At 44.9% G+C, this 19,597-nt stretch overlaps 1 protein-coding gene across 5 annotated transcripts in view; it reads left to right on the top strand.

Annotated features, from left to right (window-relative positions):
• RGS12 (regulator of G protein signaling 12) overlaps window positions 1–19,362 on the top strand; it is a 424,812-nt gene extending 405,450 nt beyond the window's left edge. For all 5 annotated transcript variants that reach the window (XM_029591961.1, XM_029591953.1, XM_029591978.1 and 2 more), the window contains one exon: window positions 16,349–19,362. In XM_029591961.1, the coding sequence (XP_029447821.1) occupies window positions 16,349–16,713 (365 nt within the window). In that variant the 3' untranslated portion in view covers window positions 16,714–19,362. The remainder of the gene's footprint in view (window positions 1–16,348) is intronic.
• The last annotated feature ends 235 nt before the right edge of the window (window positions 19,363–19,597 follow it).

Here is a 19,597-nt window from a genome sequence, read left to right as displayed (position 1 = left end):
CTTGATGGGTTCTGTGAGATAGCATGTAACATAAATTTGTGCTGGGGTCTCTCTTGCTGGGATGGGCTGAGGGTCTCTCTTGCCAGCTGTTTTAGCTAATGCTGTGTCAGAGGAGATGGTTCTTTGCAGGCAAGTGACTTTAGCATATTGAGGTGGAGGTAGGAAGTGGTAGCTGAAAGGGTGCTATTCCTGCTTGCACTGCTCTCTGAGGTGGTCACTCATTCCTGTGCTACATCCCCACTCGCCTCTGCCTCTGGTGCTCCTGTTCACACACCTTAGTTACCAGCATCTCCATGAATTTGAGATGCTGGGACTGGAGGTTGAGACTCCCTTTCACTCATGGATCACAAAGTGTAGCAAACAATGTACTGTTTATATTGCTTTGTATGAGAAATTTCAGTCTCTCTTGCACCTGCTGCTGCAAGGAGTCCATAAACTGCAACACCTCTGCTTCTGTTCCCTCTTGCTGATGGAAGTCTCTAACTTTTCCTCCAGAATATTTACTATAGGGATGACCCCGCTCAGGGTGTTGCTTATGAAACTCAGATCATGTCTGGCATCCTTGAAGGGCTTCTGGATTTGTATCAGCTGCTTCATCACTACTCCGTCATGATGCCCCAGGGTGCAATGCACATTTATTATATTTATTTTTAACAATTTCTTTTCCACCTATACAGGAACCCCTACTAAGTGGATTACAAGCACATCTTTCTCTCTGTTCCACAGACAGATCATAAAGGGGTGTCTTCTGCTCCTCTAACCTCTGCAGCATCATATAAGTGGAATTGTAGCAGGTGCCAACATCTTGAATCAGATGTTTGTAAGGCATCCTGAATTATTCCTGCTTCTCATGAAGAAGCTGCCCTGCCTTCACACTTTGATGAAAGTGCCCTGCTATTTTACTGCACCTCTTTTATCAGTTCTTTCAGAAATACAACCACATGGACCCTGGGCCCCAGCCCCAGGACATCTCTCACTTCAAGGTGCAGCAACTGTGCAAAGCTGTGTATACCCTGATAGCCCCCATCTTCTATTACCTTTACTATATTTGTACCATAGTCTGTCACAAACAAACCTGTCTGAACACTCCTTCCTCTCTGGTCTCGCTGCCAACCCTCCATCATCTTTCTTATGCTGTTAGAATAGGCTATGTATCAACTGCTAGAGCTGCTGCCAGCCCCTGCCTCAGCCAGGTCCCATCAGTGTGCCATCAGGGAGACATAAGTATGCAGAGCATTCATGCTGGTCGAGATTTCGCTGGTGAAATGTACCCTACTCCTCTCTGCCTTAGCCAGCTACACCAACATGCAACTTCAGCATGGGTTGTACAGGGTGGGGCTGGCCTTCCTACTAAATGTAGTATTGGAGGGCAATTTGTAATTGGAGGCTAACACATGCAGCAGATACATAAGGCCCACGTTCTCCTCTAGCTACAGGGGCTAGTCATCAAGAGCACTTACTTTCCCGGTGCTCTTTAGTACTAAGTTAGATGCTGCTTGCCTCTTACCCCGGAACAGTGCGATGGAACACCACCCCATTTCCTCTATGATGGGTTGCTGCTTCCAATACATGGCTGGGGACTGTTAGACTGCCATCTGACTACTGAAAGGGGCCATGGGATCACTTGGGGAAAAGTCTTCCCCTTTTCAACCCCTTTCTTCTGTCTTTTACTTGGAGTGGCAGAACGTGTCCCCAGGCTAGGATTGCCAGCCTTCCCTGAGGCAAATGCTAGCAGTTGCTGCTTCTGCAACTGATGCTGCATACTTGCATTTGTGAGATGCCCCACTTCCTTCTCCTTCCTGCAGTGCATACACTGAGAAAATGTGAGTCCTCCATCACTTTAAAGTGTCTCCAGATCAGGAACTTCTTCCGCAACCCATTCTCTACATCCTTGGAGGCTTATGCTGCATTGGAGTTGAGGTAGAGAGTAGACCCTTAGGAAAAATGCCAGGGGCATTGTTCATTCTCTCTACCTGTGCTGCCTGCATTTGCTGGAGAATCATCATTTATCTCCATCACTGAACTAGAAGATAAGACTTATCCTCCTAATTTTTTTTCCTGCTATTAGCATTTCAAGTTCTGATTTAGGGACTCCCAATCAATGTTCTTCCTCAGAATCAGTTGCTGAAAATACAGCCTTCATTGCATCAGAAGCAGTAACCAGTGTAGAGGAGCATGCAATTGGTTTTGACTGTTACACTTTACTTCCCTCTGTCTGTGCTTTGCCATACTACTGCCAGATAGGGATGAGTCTACCACCTTTTCCCTCTCATCCAAAACAAGAGGAAGAGAAACAAGTGTTGGTGGCACAGTCTCTCCAAATTTCATTTCTTCTGTATTGAACTGCTGTCTTCTCCTGCCATTCTGAACCTAAAAAAGACTCTCTTCAATTAAGGTGCAGGACTGCTTCTTTTATTGTTTAATCTGACAAAGCTGCCAACCCTGCCAACATTCCCTCCTTTCCCTTTTCTTGACAGGATGGAATTTATTTACGTGAACTGCCTACTGTAGGTTTGGGCATTACAAATGATACTATAACTATATCCCTACTCACAGAGCCATTCATTGTATGTAGAACTGTCTGTCACACATACTGTATAGGTATATGTGTGCTGTATTGTGTGCAGTAGTGCTGACTGACTCCACATACAGAAAAACTATTAAACAGTAACAGACAAAAGGGCTGTCAGCCTGGTAAGCCTGTTTTCTGGTGGGCTAGCTCTCACAACCTTGGGTCCCCAGGATTAAGAAGGAGGCAGGCTACTTCTCTGGTCCACAATCTGGCTGGAGAGGTTTCTTCAGTTTTCCAATGGGTTGACGATTTTTGGACTTTTACTTTTTAGCATGGTGTTTTCCCTGGATCCCTGGTCCTTGTTCAAGAAGGGAAAATACTCCTGCTCTGGAAAGGATTAGGCTAAGAGAGGTTTTTCTGGTTTCATCTCACACCCAGTGGATGGACGGGATGACTCTATTCTGAATGATTACTTTTCTGAAGATGTTTTCATTTTGTCTTGAGAGCAAATTGTTGTCCCCCCTTCCTGACCAAAGAGAGGGTAAAAGAAAGGGATTAATTTTTTTCTGCTGCTGGACCTTTCATCTTGTAAGTTTCCCAAGTTACCAACTGGAGAAGAGAACTGTGAGTTAGAAGTTTTGTTCATCTGGAGACCACCATAGGAATTTCTGTCCTGGGGCAAGAAAAGAAAATTGGAAGTTTAGAGAATCTGAAGTACAACTGAACTTCAGGTCTTGTTGGAAAGGGAATCTCCCTTCAAGGAGAACCATGGCTCATCTAGGATGCATTCTTTGCCAAGACATGGAGGGTAAGACCATTTTGGAACCCGAATATCCAGAGACATGAACGGCAGTTATAAAATGTCGTGCATAAAATTATCTGCTATGCAGATGGGAGGAGCAAGCAGATGGGAGTAGCAATCTGATAGGATCTACTCCTCCAGAGGGGAGGAGTTAGCAATCTGTTATGGATCTGCTAGGGAGATAGCAATCTGTTATGATATAGACTGCTGAGTTGGCAATCTGTACCAGCGGAGTGCTAGAGAGGGTGCTCAGCTGGACAGGAATATAAATAGGTGAATCCTTGGGCCGATGGCAGATGACAGCGCCCCCAGGAGGATATCCTGAGAGGGACCACGTGCTAGGCTTGAGCATGGAGACAGACACAGGTAGTTCTTTTATTAGACAGGTTAGTAGAACCACCAGAGGTGGCAGTAGTGAACTGATATGCCCGGCAGGGTTGAAGTCCCTCAGATACTGGAACTGCGATCCCAGGGTTGCTGAGCTGTAAAGAGACTGTAGATAGTGAATAGACAGGGTATTCAGTATACATAGCCAGTACTTAGATGATAACTCACATAAGGTCTTGAGAAAGCTCAGTAGCTGGAAAGGGTTAGGCCCTCGAGGAGCGAGTACCTGGTTCCAGGGAAAGCTCTGAGAGAGCGGTGGTAACTCACAATAGTCTGTATCTGTAATAGCTTCCAGGCAGTAGAGAATCTTCAGAGTGTTCAGGAACATGGGCCTTCAAGGAGCGAGTACCGGTTCCTATATGCCATCTAAAATAGTAACTCACAAATGTTTGTACCTGTGATAGCTTCTAGACAGTAGAGAATCTTCAGGAGCGAGTACCGGTTCCTATCTGTAATCTAAAATAGTAACTCACAAATGTCTATTTCTGTAATAGCTTCCAGGCAGTGGAGAATCTTCAGAGTGTTCAGGAACATGGGCCCTCGAGGAGCGAGTGCCAGTTCCTATATGCCATCTGAAATAGAGAAAAGAGAGCGAGGCCCCCAAGGAGGGGTACCCCTGGTAAGTCCGAGGAGGCAGAGTTGCGTAGAAAGAAGCCAGTCCATCAATCAATCCTTGCTAACTCAATCTGTTAGCGAAAGTGAAGACCTTTTATATTGGAAGCGGATGAGGTCAATACAGGGGAATGCCTCTGAGGTTCGTGCCCTTGCTGGTACATACTTCGGAGCGCGCGCACACGCCCTATGTCATCAGGAACATGGCGAATCCGCAGCATCGAGCCGGCCCAGGGACGCTGGGGAGAAGTGGCATGGAGACGCCGCGGCAGCAAGCCGTCCATCAGGCCCGGAGGGAGCCGCCACATAGGTAGAGAGGGTGGAGCGAGGGCGAATAGCAGCCACGAACGCAACAATTTCATGCTTACCTTTATGTGCATTGGTGATAGAAGACCTAGGGGTGGGTGGGGGGGGGGGGGGTGTCAGGGTTCAGATTTATGCAACTTATTTTACTATTTTCAAAACTATACGTAGATATGCAGTTATCCACGGCCTGAAGCTTGGAAAAGCTGCAGGACCTGACGGACTAGGGCACGAATTTTATAAGATCTTGAAGTTCCCCATGCTGCCCGTGTTAAAGCAGTATTATAATAGTTTAATTTTGGTCCACTCATTCAGTTTTACTGAAAATTAATCAACAATTGTTTTACTCACAAAACCTGGGAAGGACCCCCAAGAGGTGGGATCCTATCATCCCATCTCGCTTATTAATAGCGATTTAAAAATCTTGGCGGCTGTCCTTGCGGCCAGATTGAATTCCATACTGCCATCTATAATTCACCTGAACCAAACGGGATTTATGAAAGGGAGACAAGGGGTAAAAAATGTATGGCGGCTGATTGCTGCATTAAGTTATCACCCACGAGCTGAAGCACTTATTTTGAGTCTCGATGCTGAAAAGGCCTTCGACTCTCTTTCATGGGATTACCTATTCTGGAGTTTACAAAATTATGGTTTTTCAGGTAACTTCATCTCCTGGTTGGGAGCACTATATAATAACCCAAGTGCCCAGCTCCTTATTAATGGTGCGCTGTCAGAGCCCTTCTCTCTTCATTGTGGAGTATGACAGAGGTGTCCATTATCTCCTCTACTCTTTGTCCTGGCACTGGAGCCTTTGGCCATAAAACTGCGACTGGATAAAGGGTTCTGGGGCCTACGTATAGAGAAACACCAGCTGAAGTTAGTGATGTTCGCTGATGACATTCTATTGCTTGTAGGCAGACCTAGGTATAGTGTCCCGGCCATTATCCAGAGTTTCTCCCAATTCAAGGTTAGAGCGCGTTTGACTATAAATTTTTCCAAGTCAGAGGCCCTAGCTCTGGACCCTCGTACACAACATAATTGGCCAGAAGGATTCCCCTTCACGTGGGCCCTGAACAAGCTTAAATATCTGGGGGTGTGGATCCCCCTGGACCTATCGGCCCTTTATGACCTTAATATAAAAAGCACACTGGTGGATTTGGGTGCCCAATTGATGGCCTGGCGATCGATACCTCTCCCCCTATTTGGGCGTTGCGCCCTACTTATGATGGTAATAGTGCCAAAGCTGCTATATAAGCTGCATATGCTACCCTATTGGTTGACGAGCAAAGACATACGCTGACTACAGTTATCTTTCCAAAAATTTATTTGGGTGGAGAAGAAAGCTCGGCTACGATATCAAACTCTCACACACTCTCGGGACACTGAGGGGCTGGGCCTGCCAGATTTTCGGTTGTACAATGCAGCTTGCCAACTCAGATTTGTGGGGGAATGGCTCCTGGATAAGTATTCCTATTGGAAAGACGGCTTGCTAAATAGTATGACTTCCCCGTGGTCCCCACTGTTCTTATTACAAACCAACACTACCACCTTTCGTAACCTGGACATACCCAAAGGACTTCTTCAACCCTGCCGACAGGTGTGGCGCCGCTCAGAGCTCAAGGAGGCCTGGCTGGCACAGTCTCTCTATTATTACCACTCTTGGGGAATAAGAACTTTCTACCAGGGTGTGATTGTAGCGCCATCTTTAATGACTGGCTGCAAAAAGGATTACCATATATCTTCCATTTCTACTCGAGAGAGTCTCCGACGGTGATTGACTTTGCATCCCTGGCACGGGACTACCAAATACCGTCAAAGCACTTCTTCACCTACCTACAAGCACGTCACTCCCTCCAATCCTTCCGATGGACGGAGGAGACCTACTGCTTGGAATCAGTCTTTGCCCAGCGAATTTTTGATATCGCCTTAACCCAGAACTCTCGTACGGGCTGGAGTGGTCTAGGTAAGGAATACCGAACACCTGACCATATCACCTCCATTGCACAGTACTGGGCTACAGCCTGGGCAGAAGACATCTACAATACATACTTGCTCTCCGGTTTTAAGAACATGCATAAAAACTGCTGGATCTGACCCTCCAAGAACTTCAATTTAAAATACTACATCACATTATTTGTGATGATGTTCGCAGATACCGCATGGAGCGGCAACCGTCAGCTATCTGTATAAACTGGCACTCTAGCTCACCAGCTTTTCACCTGCTCAAGTTTGACGGCATTTTGGAATGGGGTACTTGCAGTTATTGCCCAGTGCACCAAAACTACAATTAACCGATCAGGTAAGCTCCTCTTGTCGGGGATGCATATTGTCTCTCCTTTGACAAGTTTGGTCATACCGCTGTAATGTTAGCCTGTCGCTCGATTTTAGCTGTCTGGATAGAGCCCGACACGCAACCCACACTACGGGCCTGGTACTGCCGGCTTGCCTCCTCCATGCAAATGGAGCAGCTGGCCTCGCTTACAAATACTAACATATTTGATAAACTGTATTGTGGCTGTTGGGCTACTTGATTCTATTTGCTGCCCCAGGATATTCAATCCAATCTTCTGGCTGCTGGGTACCAAACCATATGGCGATGACCATTCACCATCACACAGCTGAGGTCATAACCCCCTATGAGTGATGATAACTGCCTGCACCCGATGGACGGAGACAGCGAGATTGGCAGTGGACTAGAGGCGATCTATTTCCTTCAGGAGATTGAACACTGGCTCTCCTTGGTACACTGACTCCTAGGGATGGGGGGAGGGGGCGGGAGAGAGTTTGAGTGATGTTGCATTTGTTTCAGGGTGAGTGTGGTATGCAAGAGAGAATGATGGTATACCTGAATGACTGTTAAGGAACAACACTGTTGTAAAAAGGAGCATGCGTGTTGGCACACTTGTTTAACTGATGTTTCACAAGGGATCCTGTCACCTGCAGTTAAACCTGTTTGTACTATGATAAATTGGTCAGGATTGTACTGTGAGTTTACTGCCGCTGTATTGCATGTTTCCACCAATAAAAACGATTTTAATAAAAAAAAAAAAAACTATACGTAGACGTTAATCTGTACATGTTGTGACCTACGAGGAACAGGTGTAACTGCGCAGGTTATTTTGTGCGCCATGAAGGGCACTTACTCCACCATTTTCAAAGCAAACTTATGCCCATAAGTTTGATTGAAAATGTAGGGTAAAGTATGTGTGTAAAAGTTACCTACAGACGTTACCCCTACCTGCACAGTTTTAAAGGACCAACAAAAAGATGGTGCGCTATTTCAACTTCCAAGACCTCACTGTCTTCCTCTTCAGATCTGAAGAAGAGGTCTGTGAGGCCTCAAAAGCTGGCATAGTACAATTACTTTTTTCATGATCTAGTAAGACTACTAAAACTTATGTTCAGCATAATTTAGCAAGAAGGTTTTACTAAGAAGGAGAGAGAAGAAGAAATGTAAGGGAATAAAAACAAAAGTACATATTTTGTTTTAGTTCTATGAGGTTTTTTTATTCTAAAGATATCACAGTTTAAATAAAATATACAATATTTACCATCTTACAACACAGACACATGTTTGAATAAAGGAACTGTGAATATCAACAAAACAAATGATTCCACATTTGTTTCTAGAACTCTATAAATATTTAATTTCACAAGCACCCAAAAAAAGTATAAGAATTCAGTCACATACCATGCTGTCTGAAAATTACAGTATTTTCAATTATAACTCATTTGATGTTGTTTTTTTTATTATTAACATTTGAAATATACACATAACACATTCATAGCAACTCAAGTAGAACTGTTTATAAAGATTAATTTGACTAATATCATTAGAGAAAGAAATGTGTTGAATATGCCTTTTGTGGCAGTTTGTCAGTTTTATGGTTAAAGTGATTCAATAAGAAATTCATTCAAATAAGAAATTGTCAGTTGAAATTGAGGCAGACCAAATAAAAACAGTATCATTTTCCAAAGGTTAGTATTTTCAATGGAGTGCCAGTAATGGGTCATATGACAGGTTAGGTGCTGTCCTCTGGAACTTTCCAAGCTCAAAGTTCCAAAACATAGAATTTTGCTTAGCAGCCAACTAGCTTGTGTTTGCTTAAATCCACGATTCTGTTTCTAATGCTGATCAATTCAGTGAGGAGATTCTCATGCTTGTTTTGGTCTTTAATAATTGTTTTTCAAAGTTAAATTTCATTATAATCTTTATTTTCTTCCACTTCGCTTTAGGCTCATTAATGAAGAAATCTTCAGATTGGGCATTGCCCTCTCTAGGGAGGTATGCTGTCTAAAAAATGTACTCAGCTTCTGAGAAGGCTGCTGCATTTAATTCCCCTTTGGGCATCAGTTCAATTGAACATCTCTCTTGGTTGTACCTTTCACACAGCACTTGTTCTCCCTGTGACTTTCTATCTTTTTTTCTCATAAATTCATGATAATAAAGGTCATATAAAAAAAAAAGGACCCTCAGGTGCCAGCATGAGCTTCTCCTTTATTCAATATATATGAAACAGCTCAAAACTTTGGTGTTTGTAAGCTTCAAGAGCACTTAGACTTCTAGTTAATATTTCAATGTCTCGAGATAATTTTAACATAGCAGCACTTTGATGTTTGTGTCAGGGCAAGACCCCAACAGGGGCTTGAAGTGGTGTCAGCTCCAGAGTTCGGGATAGGAGTCCTAACCCTTAGACTAGCTGGGCACCTGAACAGGTAGAAACAGTAGGAAAGAAGACTGGTTCAGAGAGCCCTTTAGGCCACAACCCTGGGCATCAGTTATTGGCTGGTGCTTAGCTAAAAGGGGTGGCTGGGAAACAGGAAGCTGTTCAGAGCAAATCAAAGGCTGACTCGCCTCTTGCTACAAAACCTGCTACTTCCAAAAGTGTAACTTGTTCCTGACTTCAGCTCCTGGCTTGCAATCCCAGCTTCCTACTCTAGCCTGCTTCCGTGTAAACTCGTTCCTGACTCCAGTTCCTGGCCTTCAATTCCAGCTTCTTACTCAAACCTGCCTCTTTGTGAAATTTTACCTGCCTCATCTCTTGGTTAGCAACCGCAGCTTGCTACTCAAACCCACTACTGATCCTGCTTTCAAGCTGCTGGATGCCTGAGCTGTTCCCAACTTGTCCTAGGTCCGGCCTGAGCACCCCAATTCCAGGGCTCAGCCCTGCACTGAGCCTGTAAGAATCCAGAGAACGAGAACATGTCAGTTTCCTTAAATGTTCAGAGTAACTTGAGGTTATGCCTGTGCCTTTTATGTGGGCATAAAAGCAAGAGGTTACTGTGGTGGGGCCACTAAGCAATAGCGAAAATAATGCACTCAAATTTGATATCATTACTAGAAGGACAGTGAATAAAACTACCGCAGTAGCATATACTGTAACTTTAATCACTCTAAGATAGAATGAAAAAATGAGTTAGAAAGAAAGTTTGCTTGATGCATAGCCATTATTTAAAGGTATTTTATTTATATTATAAGCTTTTATATACCGAAGTTCATGAAAATCATATCACATCGGTTTACATATAACTTAAAGTTGGAAGTACAATAAACAGGGAGATATTAACCAGGATAAAATTAAAGAATGAGTTGACAGGGGGTATCATCTTTGACACTCAGAAAAAATATATTCCGTGCCATAAAAAAGGCTGGAAGAAGATCAAATGATTGCTGACCTGGTTTAATGATGATGTGAAAGATGCAGCGAAAGCCAAAAGATCCAAATGAAGAAAATAGGCAAGAGCATGTACTGGTAAGTTCGATATAAAATCGTTGTAAGACAAGTCAAGGGAGAATCGGAGAAGCTTGCCAGAGAGGCAAAAGTTAATAATAAAAACTTTTTCAAGCACAATCGAAGCAAAAAGTATGTGAGGGAATCAAAGGTAAAGAGTGGTAAGGGCGTTCAAGGTAAATTAAATTCATTCTTTGCTTTGCTCTTTACTGAGGAGGATGTTGGGAACATACCCACAATGGAAATATTCTTTGAAAGTGATGCTTCTGAGCAGCTAAAACAAATCTCTGTGATTATGAAGAGATCAAATTGACAAGCTAAATTAGTCACTATATTTTAAACAGGGACCACTTTGTATCCAGTGAGACTGGGGGTCCCCCTCCAATGCTTTGGCAGACCAGGGGGACCCACTTTGTGCCACCAGTATCAGTCTCTCTTTCTCTTTCCATCTCCCACTGCCTTATGCTACCCGTATCAGCCTCTCTCGCTCTCAGCCCCTCCCGTACCTTGTGCCACCAGTACCAGTCTCTTTCAACCCACCCTGTCCCACCATTCTCTCATGTCATTAAAACAAAATCCGCTTATCCAATAAAACAATACTTTGAATAAAAGGAAATATGGTATTACCAATGCATCTATGCATGTAAACATTTTAAGAAGCCAAATAGTGGGGCCGATTTTAAATATTACGCGCGCGGAGTACATTTGTGCACGCTACCCAGCACACAGAAATGTACACCCAATTTTATAACATGCGTGAGCTGCCACGCGCATGTTATAAAATCCAGGGTTGGCGCGTGCAACGGGGTGCACACCGAGCCCGAGAGGCGCCCCGATGGCTTTCCCCGTTCCCTCTAAGGCCGCTTCAATTTCGGAGCGGCCTTAGAGGGAACTTTTTTTTCGGCCCCCCCCCACCTTCCCCCACCTTCCCCTCCCTTCCCCTATCTAAACCACCCCCAGCCCTAACTAAATCCCCCCTACCTTTGTTTCAAAAGACTGAGCTGCTTTAATGATGCAGGTTGCAGCATCGTGGGCAAAAGCCTGTGAATTAACTTAATTAAGTACTAAGCATGTTTAAAACTGATAACATTCCCTGAAGAATTTATTTTAAATTTTGGAGCATCTTTTTTGTATGTTTTAGAAATAGTATAGGAGGTGGAATGCTCTGTATTGTTTTCAGTTGTAATCCATTGCGCCCATCACGTTAAGCAGACTAGCGATGTTATTTAAAAAAAAAATCCCTTTTGCAGTCTTGCTATTGTTGCCTCTATTGACATATTGAATATTCATCCCAATTTGTTAATGCATGACTTGCAATACCTGTGGAAACATCTGGCAAAAGTGCTTTGCTCCATCCCACCAATTGCAGCTATTGTGGTTTGAGACAAGATAACGTAACAAACTCAACAGTGTGACAAGCCCAGGTATAATGTGAGACCTGGTGTTACGCTCCTGCCCGCAAGAGCGTGGGCAGGCTCTTACCTTGTTACAGCCACAGCCAGTCGGGCTGCTTCTTTCTCCCTGAATCAGTTGGGGCCGTTCCCACAGCTGTTGCCATGCGGTCTGCTCCTCGGCTGCTGTCTCTGTCTTTCCCCGACATGCTGCTGCGATCCCGGGACCTTCAGCGAGCAGGCCGTCTCTCCCAGTGCCTGTTTCAGTCCGGGTCCTTGCCTGGCTGGGAAGCCGTTCCTGCCAGTGCCTGCAGCCTGCTTCAGCTCTCTGCTCTGCCTGCTATCTTCACGGCATGGAGCCGTTCCTGCAGTCAGCCCTTCCCCCGCTTCCTCTGCAGCCAGCCTTACCTCTCTCTGCTTCCTCCTGCTTCTGTCCTTGCAGCTGGGAGCTGCTCCAGTGACCTGCCTTCACCCAGCTCCAGTCCAGGGCTGCTCCGCGGCTTCCTTGGGCCCTCCACATGGCTGAGGACGCCACCAGCTTCCAGCTCTTCTCTCCAGCTTCCTAGGGCGTGGGCGCGCGCCTCTCTGCTCCTCTTAAAGGGCCAGCCAGGTGTGGCCCCCTGCTGACCCCTCCCTGGGCGTTGTCCACCTCAGCCCTACTAAAGGGCTCAGCTTTCAGTGTGTCTTTGCCTTCGCAAGGAGTTGGTCACTCCTGAGATCCTTCGCTCCAGGAAGTCGTCCGTGTTCCAGCACTTCTGCAAGGTCCTGTGTTTCGTGTTACCTGTCGGAGCTCCTCGTCCAGTCCTGATGTCTGCCTGCCGTTCCAGTCCCAAGGTCTGTCTCTTGATCCAGCCCTGAGGTGTGTCTCCTGTTCCAGTATCTGTGTTCCAGTCCTGATGTTCCTGCTGTTCCAGATATCCTTGTTCCTGATCCTGATGCTTTAATCTGCCTTGTGCTGCCAGGAGAGCAGCGTATCTTTACCTCGTGCTGCCAGGAGAGCAGCGTATCCTTGCCTTGTGCTGCCAGGAGAGCAGCGTATCCTTGCCTTGTGCTGCCAGGAGTGCAGCGAACCTGCTTCCTCTTTCCTGTGCTCTCCCGCTCTCTGCGTGGTCCGCGACCAGCCTTCCAGGGCTGTGTAGGGCGCGCATGGGACAGGGTGGTCCGCGACTCAGTCCCGCGGGTGGCCTGAGTAGGGTGCCCTGAGGGTCAGTGCCCATGTCTACCTTCAGCCCTCGTTCCTGATTCCACCTCTGTGCATCCAGTCCTGAGTCCACGCCTGTGCCTGTCCACGTCTATGCATCCTACACCTCATTCCTGAGTCCACGTCTTTGCCTGAGTCCACGAGTCTACATCGTTCCTGAGTCTCGTCTGAATCCATGTTCCAGTCTTCGCTGCCCTGGCCTCCATCCGGCCTGCCGCTTCGTGCCATACCCTGCGGCAGGTCCGAAAGGGCTAGTAACGGTCGGAGGACTGTTCACAAGACCAACATTGCGTTGTTGGGTCTTCCGAAGCGTGCAGGTCCGGAGGAGGGCCTGTCTTCCATGTCACTCCAGCCCTGCTTCCGTCCAGCCCATGCTCGGGCATGCCACGCCTCCCGCGGCACCTCTTCAGAGCCCTCTGGGGTCGAGCCGTGGCCCAAGGACACACATCACCCAGGAGTGGGATCGCTCTCCTAGCGCTCCACAACACCTGGCTAATTTAGGATTAATATCGAATTTAATTTCCTCATATAGGGCCCTAATGGCCAGAGAGCTCGGGCAATAAATGCAGATTTCTTCTTCCTCAAGCCAGAAGATGCATGGTCTCCTCTGCTGGTTCTGAACTTTATCTGATTTAGCTCCTCTCTGCCCTCTTCCTCTTCCTCTGTCTCAGCTACCTGTCAGCTGTCTCCTCTATATCCTCTTCGCCTTCTGTTTGTGTGGACGCTCCATTGACAAAATATGGATACTCTCTCTGACTATTCTAGAATAAAAATATGCAATTAATTCCTTGATGAAGCACTGACTGCTACATGCTAAAGAAATATTTAGTCAGATTAAGGCTCATACTGATCTTCTCACCTCTTTGGATAAATAACTCAGCAACGTATTCACTGCTAAGCCTCTCAAAATGAGTACAAAATTAATATAAGAAAAGTGTGTGATTATCTAATGTAAATATGTCCACTAGTATCCAGCTTTTCCCATTAATAGCCGTACAAATCTTGATGAATTTGGATTATGTACTCCTTATTTAAGCATCAAATCATTTTAATATTATGTTTATAGCAAAAGTACTTAATTTTATACTTTATGATGATAAGGCTGTTAGCAAGTCCATTAAAAGAGTAAAGAAAAACAATAATAAATATACATAAGTAATAACACATGGCAGGATTATATGAGATTTCAGTGCATGCCTTAGGTCCATTGTGAAACAGAAGACCGCGGTACTTTCAGAATGAATCTAATAATTAGAGATATGTTGTGATGCTACTTTCGGGGGGGGGCTGATGGTGCTAGGTGTGGGTTGGAGAGGGGGGAAGCTTGTGATCTGGGAGAAGAGAAGTTCTCCTATAATTGTCTCTTTCAGTTGGTTAGCACAGGGGATTTTCTCTCCCCTTGAGCCCTACGAATTACAAGCTGACTCCTTCCCCAGCTCCCCACCCCCTCAAGCCCCCAAGGAGGATCCATCCTGAAACCCCTTCTGCTTCCTCTCCAATATAAAGCACCTGCCCCTACATAAAGCCCTAACCTACCCCCCCTCCCCACACACACACAACTCTCCAGAATGAGATCATTTTCGTACGGAAAATGGCGCCGGCAGGAGATCGACTGCAGGAGGTCGTTCAGCGGACGATATTTTAAATCGTCAAAAAACGATTCACATCCCTACTGCTTAGTGTTTGGGTACTTTCCAGGTACTTGTAGCCTGGATTGGCCACTGTTGGAAACAGGATGCTGGGCTTCATGGACCCTTGGTCTGACCCAGTATGGCAACTTCATATGTTTTTATTGTTCTTATTCCTCATGGAGTTGAAGGGGTGGTGAGTCTGATGGGGCATTTGAGTGGGTTTGTGTGATGATGCTCAGGGTAGAGAGGTTTGTGATACTGCTATGGGGGCCTAATGATACTTGGGATGGATTGGGGAGGGGGACAGTTTGTAGGGGTGTGCATTCGTTTTGAACTTATATGTAAAACGCTACTTTTTTTTTTTTAAACTTAAAAAAGTGATGAGGCGAAAACAATCGGATTTCCAACGTATTCAACATAGCTATGTTGAATACGTTGGAAATCGCGATCGTTGATCCTAAATAAAAACTTATTCAACATAGCTATGTTGAATACGTTGGAAATCGCGATCGTTGATCCTAAATAAAAATTTAAACCCCTCACCCTCATTAATCCCCCCCAAGACTTACCAAAACTCCCTGGTGGTCCAGCGGGGAGTCAGGAAGCCATTCCTCTATTCCTTTGCGAGGAGCACGTGATGGCCGGAACTTTTGGCCAGCTTTTGGCCAGCTTGGGGGGGTCAGGAGGCCTCCTGACCCCCCCAAGCTGGCCAAAAGTTCCGTTTGTGTCCAACGAGGGGTCCGGGAGCGGAACCGCGGTGGACCACGTGACGGCCGCATCACTCCGACGTGACGTGGCCGTCACGTGCTCCTCGCAAAGGAATAGAGGAATGGCTTCCTGACTCCCTGCTGGACCACCAGGGAGTTTTGGTAAGTCTTGGGGGGGGATTAAGGAGGGTGAGGGGTTTAAATTTTTATTTAGGGAACCGGTGCACGTATGGACATAGACTCAACTTATGGAATTCTCCATATGTCCATATTGACCAAAATTGACCCCCCTTTTCGACTTATGGACTTATGAACATAAACTTTTTGTCTGCACATCCCTAACAGTTTGTGATCTGCAAATTTGAGGGAGAGAGGAAATCCCCATGATAATCAGATGTTTTAGTAAGAGCTGATTAGTATGGGGATTTAAAAAAAAAACAAAACCCAGTCACTTTTAGGCCTTCGTATGCACAATTAAAATTTAGCAACCAGTCTGAGGTAGATGAGCACACGATAAATAGTATGTGGAGGAGAGTTAAATGGCTTTAATGTTAAGGCTAAGCTTAATTGCATAGGTCACTTTGTAAGTCTAAATGGATGCGCTGTATTATGGCATTCAGAAAGCTACACTGGGCTAAATGTGCTAAAGATTTTTTTCCCCATTTTGTGTCTATGGGAAAAATAGTTCGTACATCTAGCCCATTTTCAGAGAAACGTCAATTGTGAAAAGAGCCCTTAGTATTTATTCAATCTGCATCCCATTACTTACAAATATTTAAATCTAAGGGCTTTTTTCTGGAATTTGAGGCTGACAGTTTGAGCTCTAGCAAGAACAGATTGCTTGCAATTCTGTAATGATCAAAGCCCCCCAGATAAAAGGATTTTACACATTTCAGAATTGTTTTAGGCTATTAGTCTTGTTTTGTTTGTTCTCAAATCATGTTAATGACTTATATAGACTTAGAGACAAAAGAAGGCATAGCCAAAGAGGATTTCCACAATGTAATCTTTTATTTTTGATGATTATTTAAATGCATTCTAAAAAGATTTCTTTGAATACTTTTTGTCAGGTTTGAGCCGTGGACAGCAGAAAACTGCTTTACAGATTACAGGAAGCTTTTATGACCAAAGTTCTGGTAAACCCAGGAGCAACAGAAGCTTAAAATCTGATGCTGGTTCTACTCAGTCAAACAATCAGCTTCCTGCAAATAGAATCATCGATGTGGATGGAGTCAAACTGGAAGACAGCAAAAGAGGCTGTGCTGAGGATTCAGAGGGGAACCTCAGCTTTGAAGGTTATATTTCTGAACTGAAATCTTGCCAGGGGAGGATGCGCACAGGAGTTTACAGGACATCAGACCTCCCATCCATGGTTACTGCTAAAACTAACAAGAGCAAAGACTTAAACAATGCATGTAAAGCTACCTTTGTTTAAAAAAAAAAAAAGTTTCCGTGAAATTTGCAGCTCACCTTCAAAATAAGGACATTAATGCACATTTTCTGTGTATTTTCACTTGTCTAATGGACATTTCGGTTAAAACAGAATACCCAGAACATGGTGGGAGGTAATTACTGGCCAGTCATTTGAGAACACTGTTAGACTTTTGTATCTTTTCTGTGTCATCATGGATTTTGCCAAGCTGTTGGACATTCTGCCATTATTCTGAACTATCTTTTGATAAATCTTCTAGGAATTTGTCATTTTATTGATTGCAATTATGTACTGTATGAGCAGATTAATGGACCTTGCATTCAGCATAGGACTGATATTCTGACAGCACCTTAGTCAGTTTTACTGCCTGAGTGAAATATGGATGGGCTGACTAGATTCAGAAAATCTACTGAAAAATGGTAGTGTAGGTAAAATATCTGTATAAACTAGGTTAATGAAAATGAATATTGGACTTATGATGATTGCACTTAAAATGTTTATTTAATGCTATCTTCCATACTTTTAGTTTTGAAGTAATTTTAATCTTATCTTGTATAACATTTTACAAATAAAAAAAAATAGAATTCCCAGCTTAAAAGAACAGGAAAATTCCTATTGCATGGAGTTAAGGAGGACATTGAAGACAATTTTCAAAGCCAGGTAGGTGGGTAAATAGCAATTTAACAGGATCATTTATCAAAACACGATGGACCGTTATCGCATGTGTTAGGGTGTTATTGCACGCGATAACGCCCTAATGCATGCGATAACAACCGCATTGCGGCGATAAAATTGAAATGAGGGAAATGGGAGAGGTTAGGGCAGGGTTTAAAAAATCTTGGGCCTGGTTGCGCTGTGGGTGATAATGTTTAATACATTATTGCCAGCAGTAGCCCCAGAAATAACTACATCTTTTGAAGGGGCGCTATGGGGGTGATAGTGTGTGGCACGGCCGCAACTGCGGCATGCGAAAACGGACCGCCGCAATGCGGCCGGCTGCACACTATCGCCCTACCCCTTTTTTTTCCGCGGCTCATCATTAGAGGAAAGATGAATGCAGGGGTAAGTGTGTAAACTGATTAGCTGCAAATTGGCCTCTTTCAATGTGGACTGTGTTTAGAGGGCATGTTTATGTAGAGCGGAGGGAAGGAAAGACATACACACAGAGATTGCATTTTCACGTCTACGCGCATTGTTTTTCCATGAAGAAAGTTCCCACGTGAAAAGCAGGTGCCACAACTACTTTTTACCCGCAGCAAATTTCAAGGCAAAAGTCCTCATGTGCTTTCACTTTGAATATTGGTGTAAAATCTACAGGTTAAACATACCCGTGTGCTTTGTCCCAGAGCGGACAATTTGAAAACTGCCCCCATTTTTTTCTTCTCTAGAAATATGAAGATGCATTTTCTTGTTTCTGCACTTGCATTGCCATGCTCTCCCAGGAGTATGGCCTAGAGGATGGGCGGGGGGGATATGATACAGCCCTTTAAATATCTGAAAGGTATTAAAAATACATGAGGAAGCTGTAAAACTAGGGGTCATGATGGCAGATCACGGTGGCAGACCTGGGAACAACCTCAGGAAATATTTTCCAGGGAAAGGGTGGTGGATGCCTGGAATGCCCTCCCACAGGATGTAGTGAAGACAAAAATGGTGATGGAGTTCAAAAGGGCGTGGGATAGATGCAGAGGATCCCTAGTAGCAAGAGGATAGAAAAGAAGCACTGGGGTGACACATGGTAACCTGCATGGAAGGTCCAAGACGTTGCACTGGGGTGACACATGGTAACTTGCATGGAAGGTCCAAGACGTTGCACTGGGGTGACACATGGTAACTTGCATGGAAGGTCCAAGATGCTGCACTGGGGTGACACATGGTGACTTGCATGGAAGGTCCAAGACGTTGCACTGGGGTGACACATGGTAACTTGCATGGAAGGTCCAAGACGTTGCACTGGGGTGACACATGGTAACTTGCATGGAAGGTCCAAGACGTTGCACTGGGGTGACACATGGTAACCTGCATGGAAGGTCCAAGACGTTGCACTGGGGTGACACATGGTAACTTGCATGGAAGGTCCAAGACGTTGCACTGGGGTGACACATGGTAACTTGCATGGAAGGTCCAAGACGTTGCACTGGGGTGACACATGGTAACCTGCATGGAAGGTCCAAGACGTTGCACTGGGGTGACACATGGTAACTTGCATGGAAGGTCCAAGACGTTGCACTGGGGTGACACATGGTAACTTGTATGGAAGGTCCAAGACGTTCTGCTGGCATCACATGGACTATCATTTCCATTTAAAGGCATAGCTCCTTAAACACTTTGCTGGCAGACTGGATGGACAATTTACCATCATGTTATGTTAGAAAGGACAGTTTTCAGCTGGCCGATGCACATGGTTAAAATGTGTTTTACTTGTACAAATGACTTTGAATATCATCCTCATTATTCTTGTACCTGCTGGGTGAAAGCTAGAATGACTTGGAGGTTGCTTTCTCAAGATTGAAAATTAGTAGAATTTGAAAATGTTGACAGAACTTATGTTGTGATTTCTACATTGTTATCTTCAATTTAAACTTTTGATATGTGCCTACAGAGCTCTCAAGGCCTTCAATCCTACAAATCTTTACAATGTGATCTCCCCATGTTCTCACAGGACAAGCAGGATGGTAGTCCTCACAAATGGGTGACATCGAGGATGGAGCCCTGTACGGAAAACTTTTCTGTCAAAGTTTCAACAAGCTTTGACTGACACTGGCACACTGGGTGCACTGAGCATGCCCAGCCTGCAATTATCCCTGTGAGCCACAGGTGTCTCCCTCAGTCTTCTTTTTTCCGCTCTGCAGTCAGCATAGCGGTTGGAGCTCTGTGAGGATTTTTT

The sequence above is a fragment of the Rhinatrema bivittatum genome, chromosome 1 (genome assembly GCF_901001135.1).
Source record: "Rhinatrema bivittatum chromosome 1, aRhiBiv1.1, whole genome shotgun sequence".
In the NCBI taxonomy this organism is placed as follows: Eukaryota; Metazoa; Chordata; class Amphibia; order Gymnophiona; family Rhinatrematidae; genus Rhinatrema; species Rhinatrema bivittatum.
This window is presented reverse-complemented; position numbering and strand designations above follow the sequence as displayed.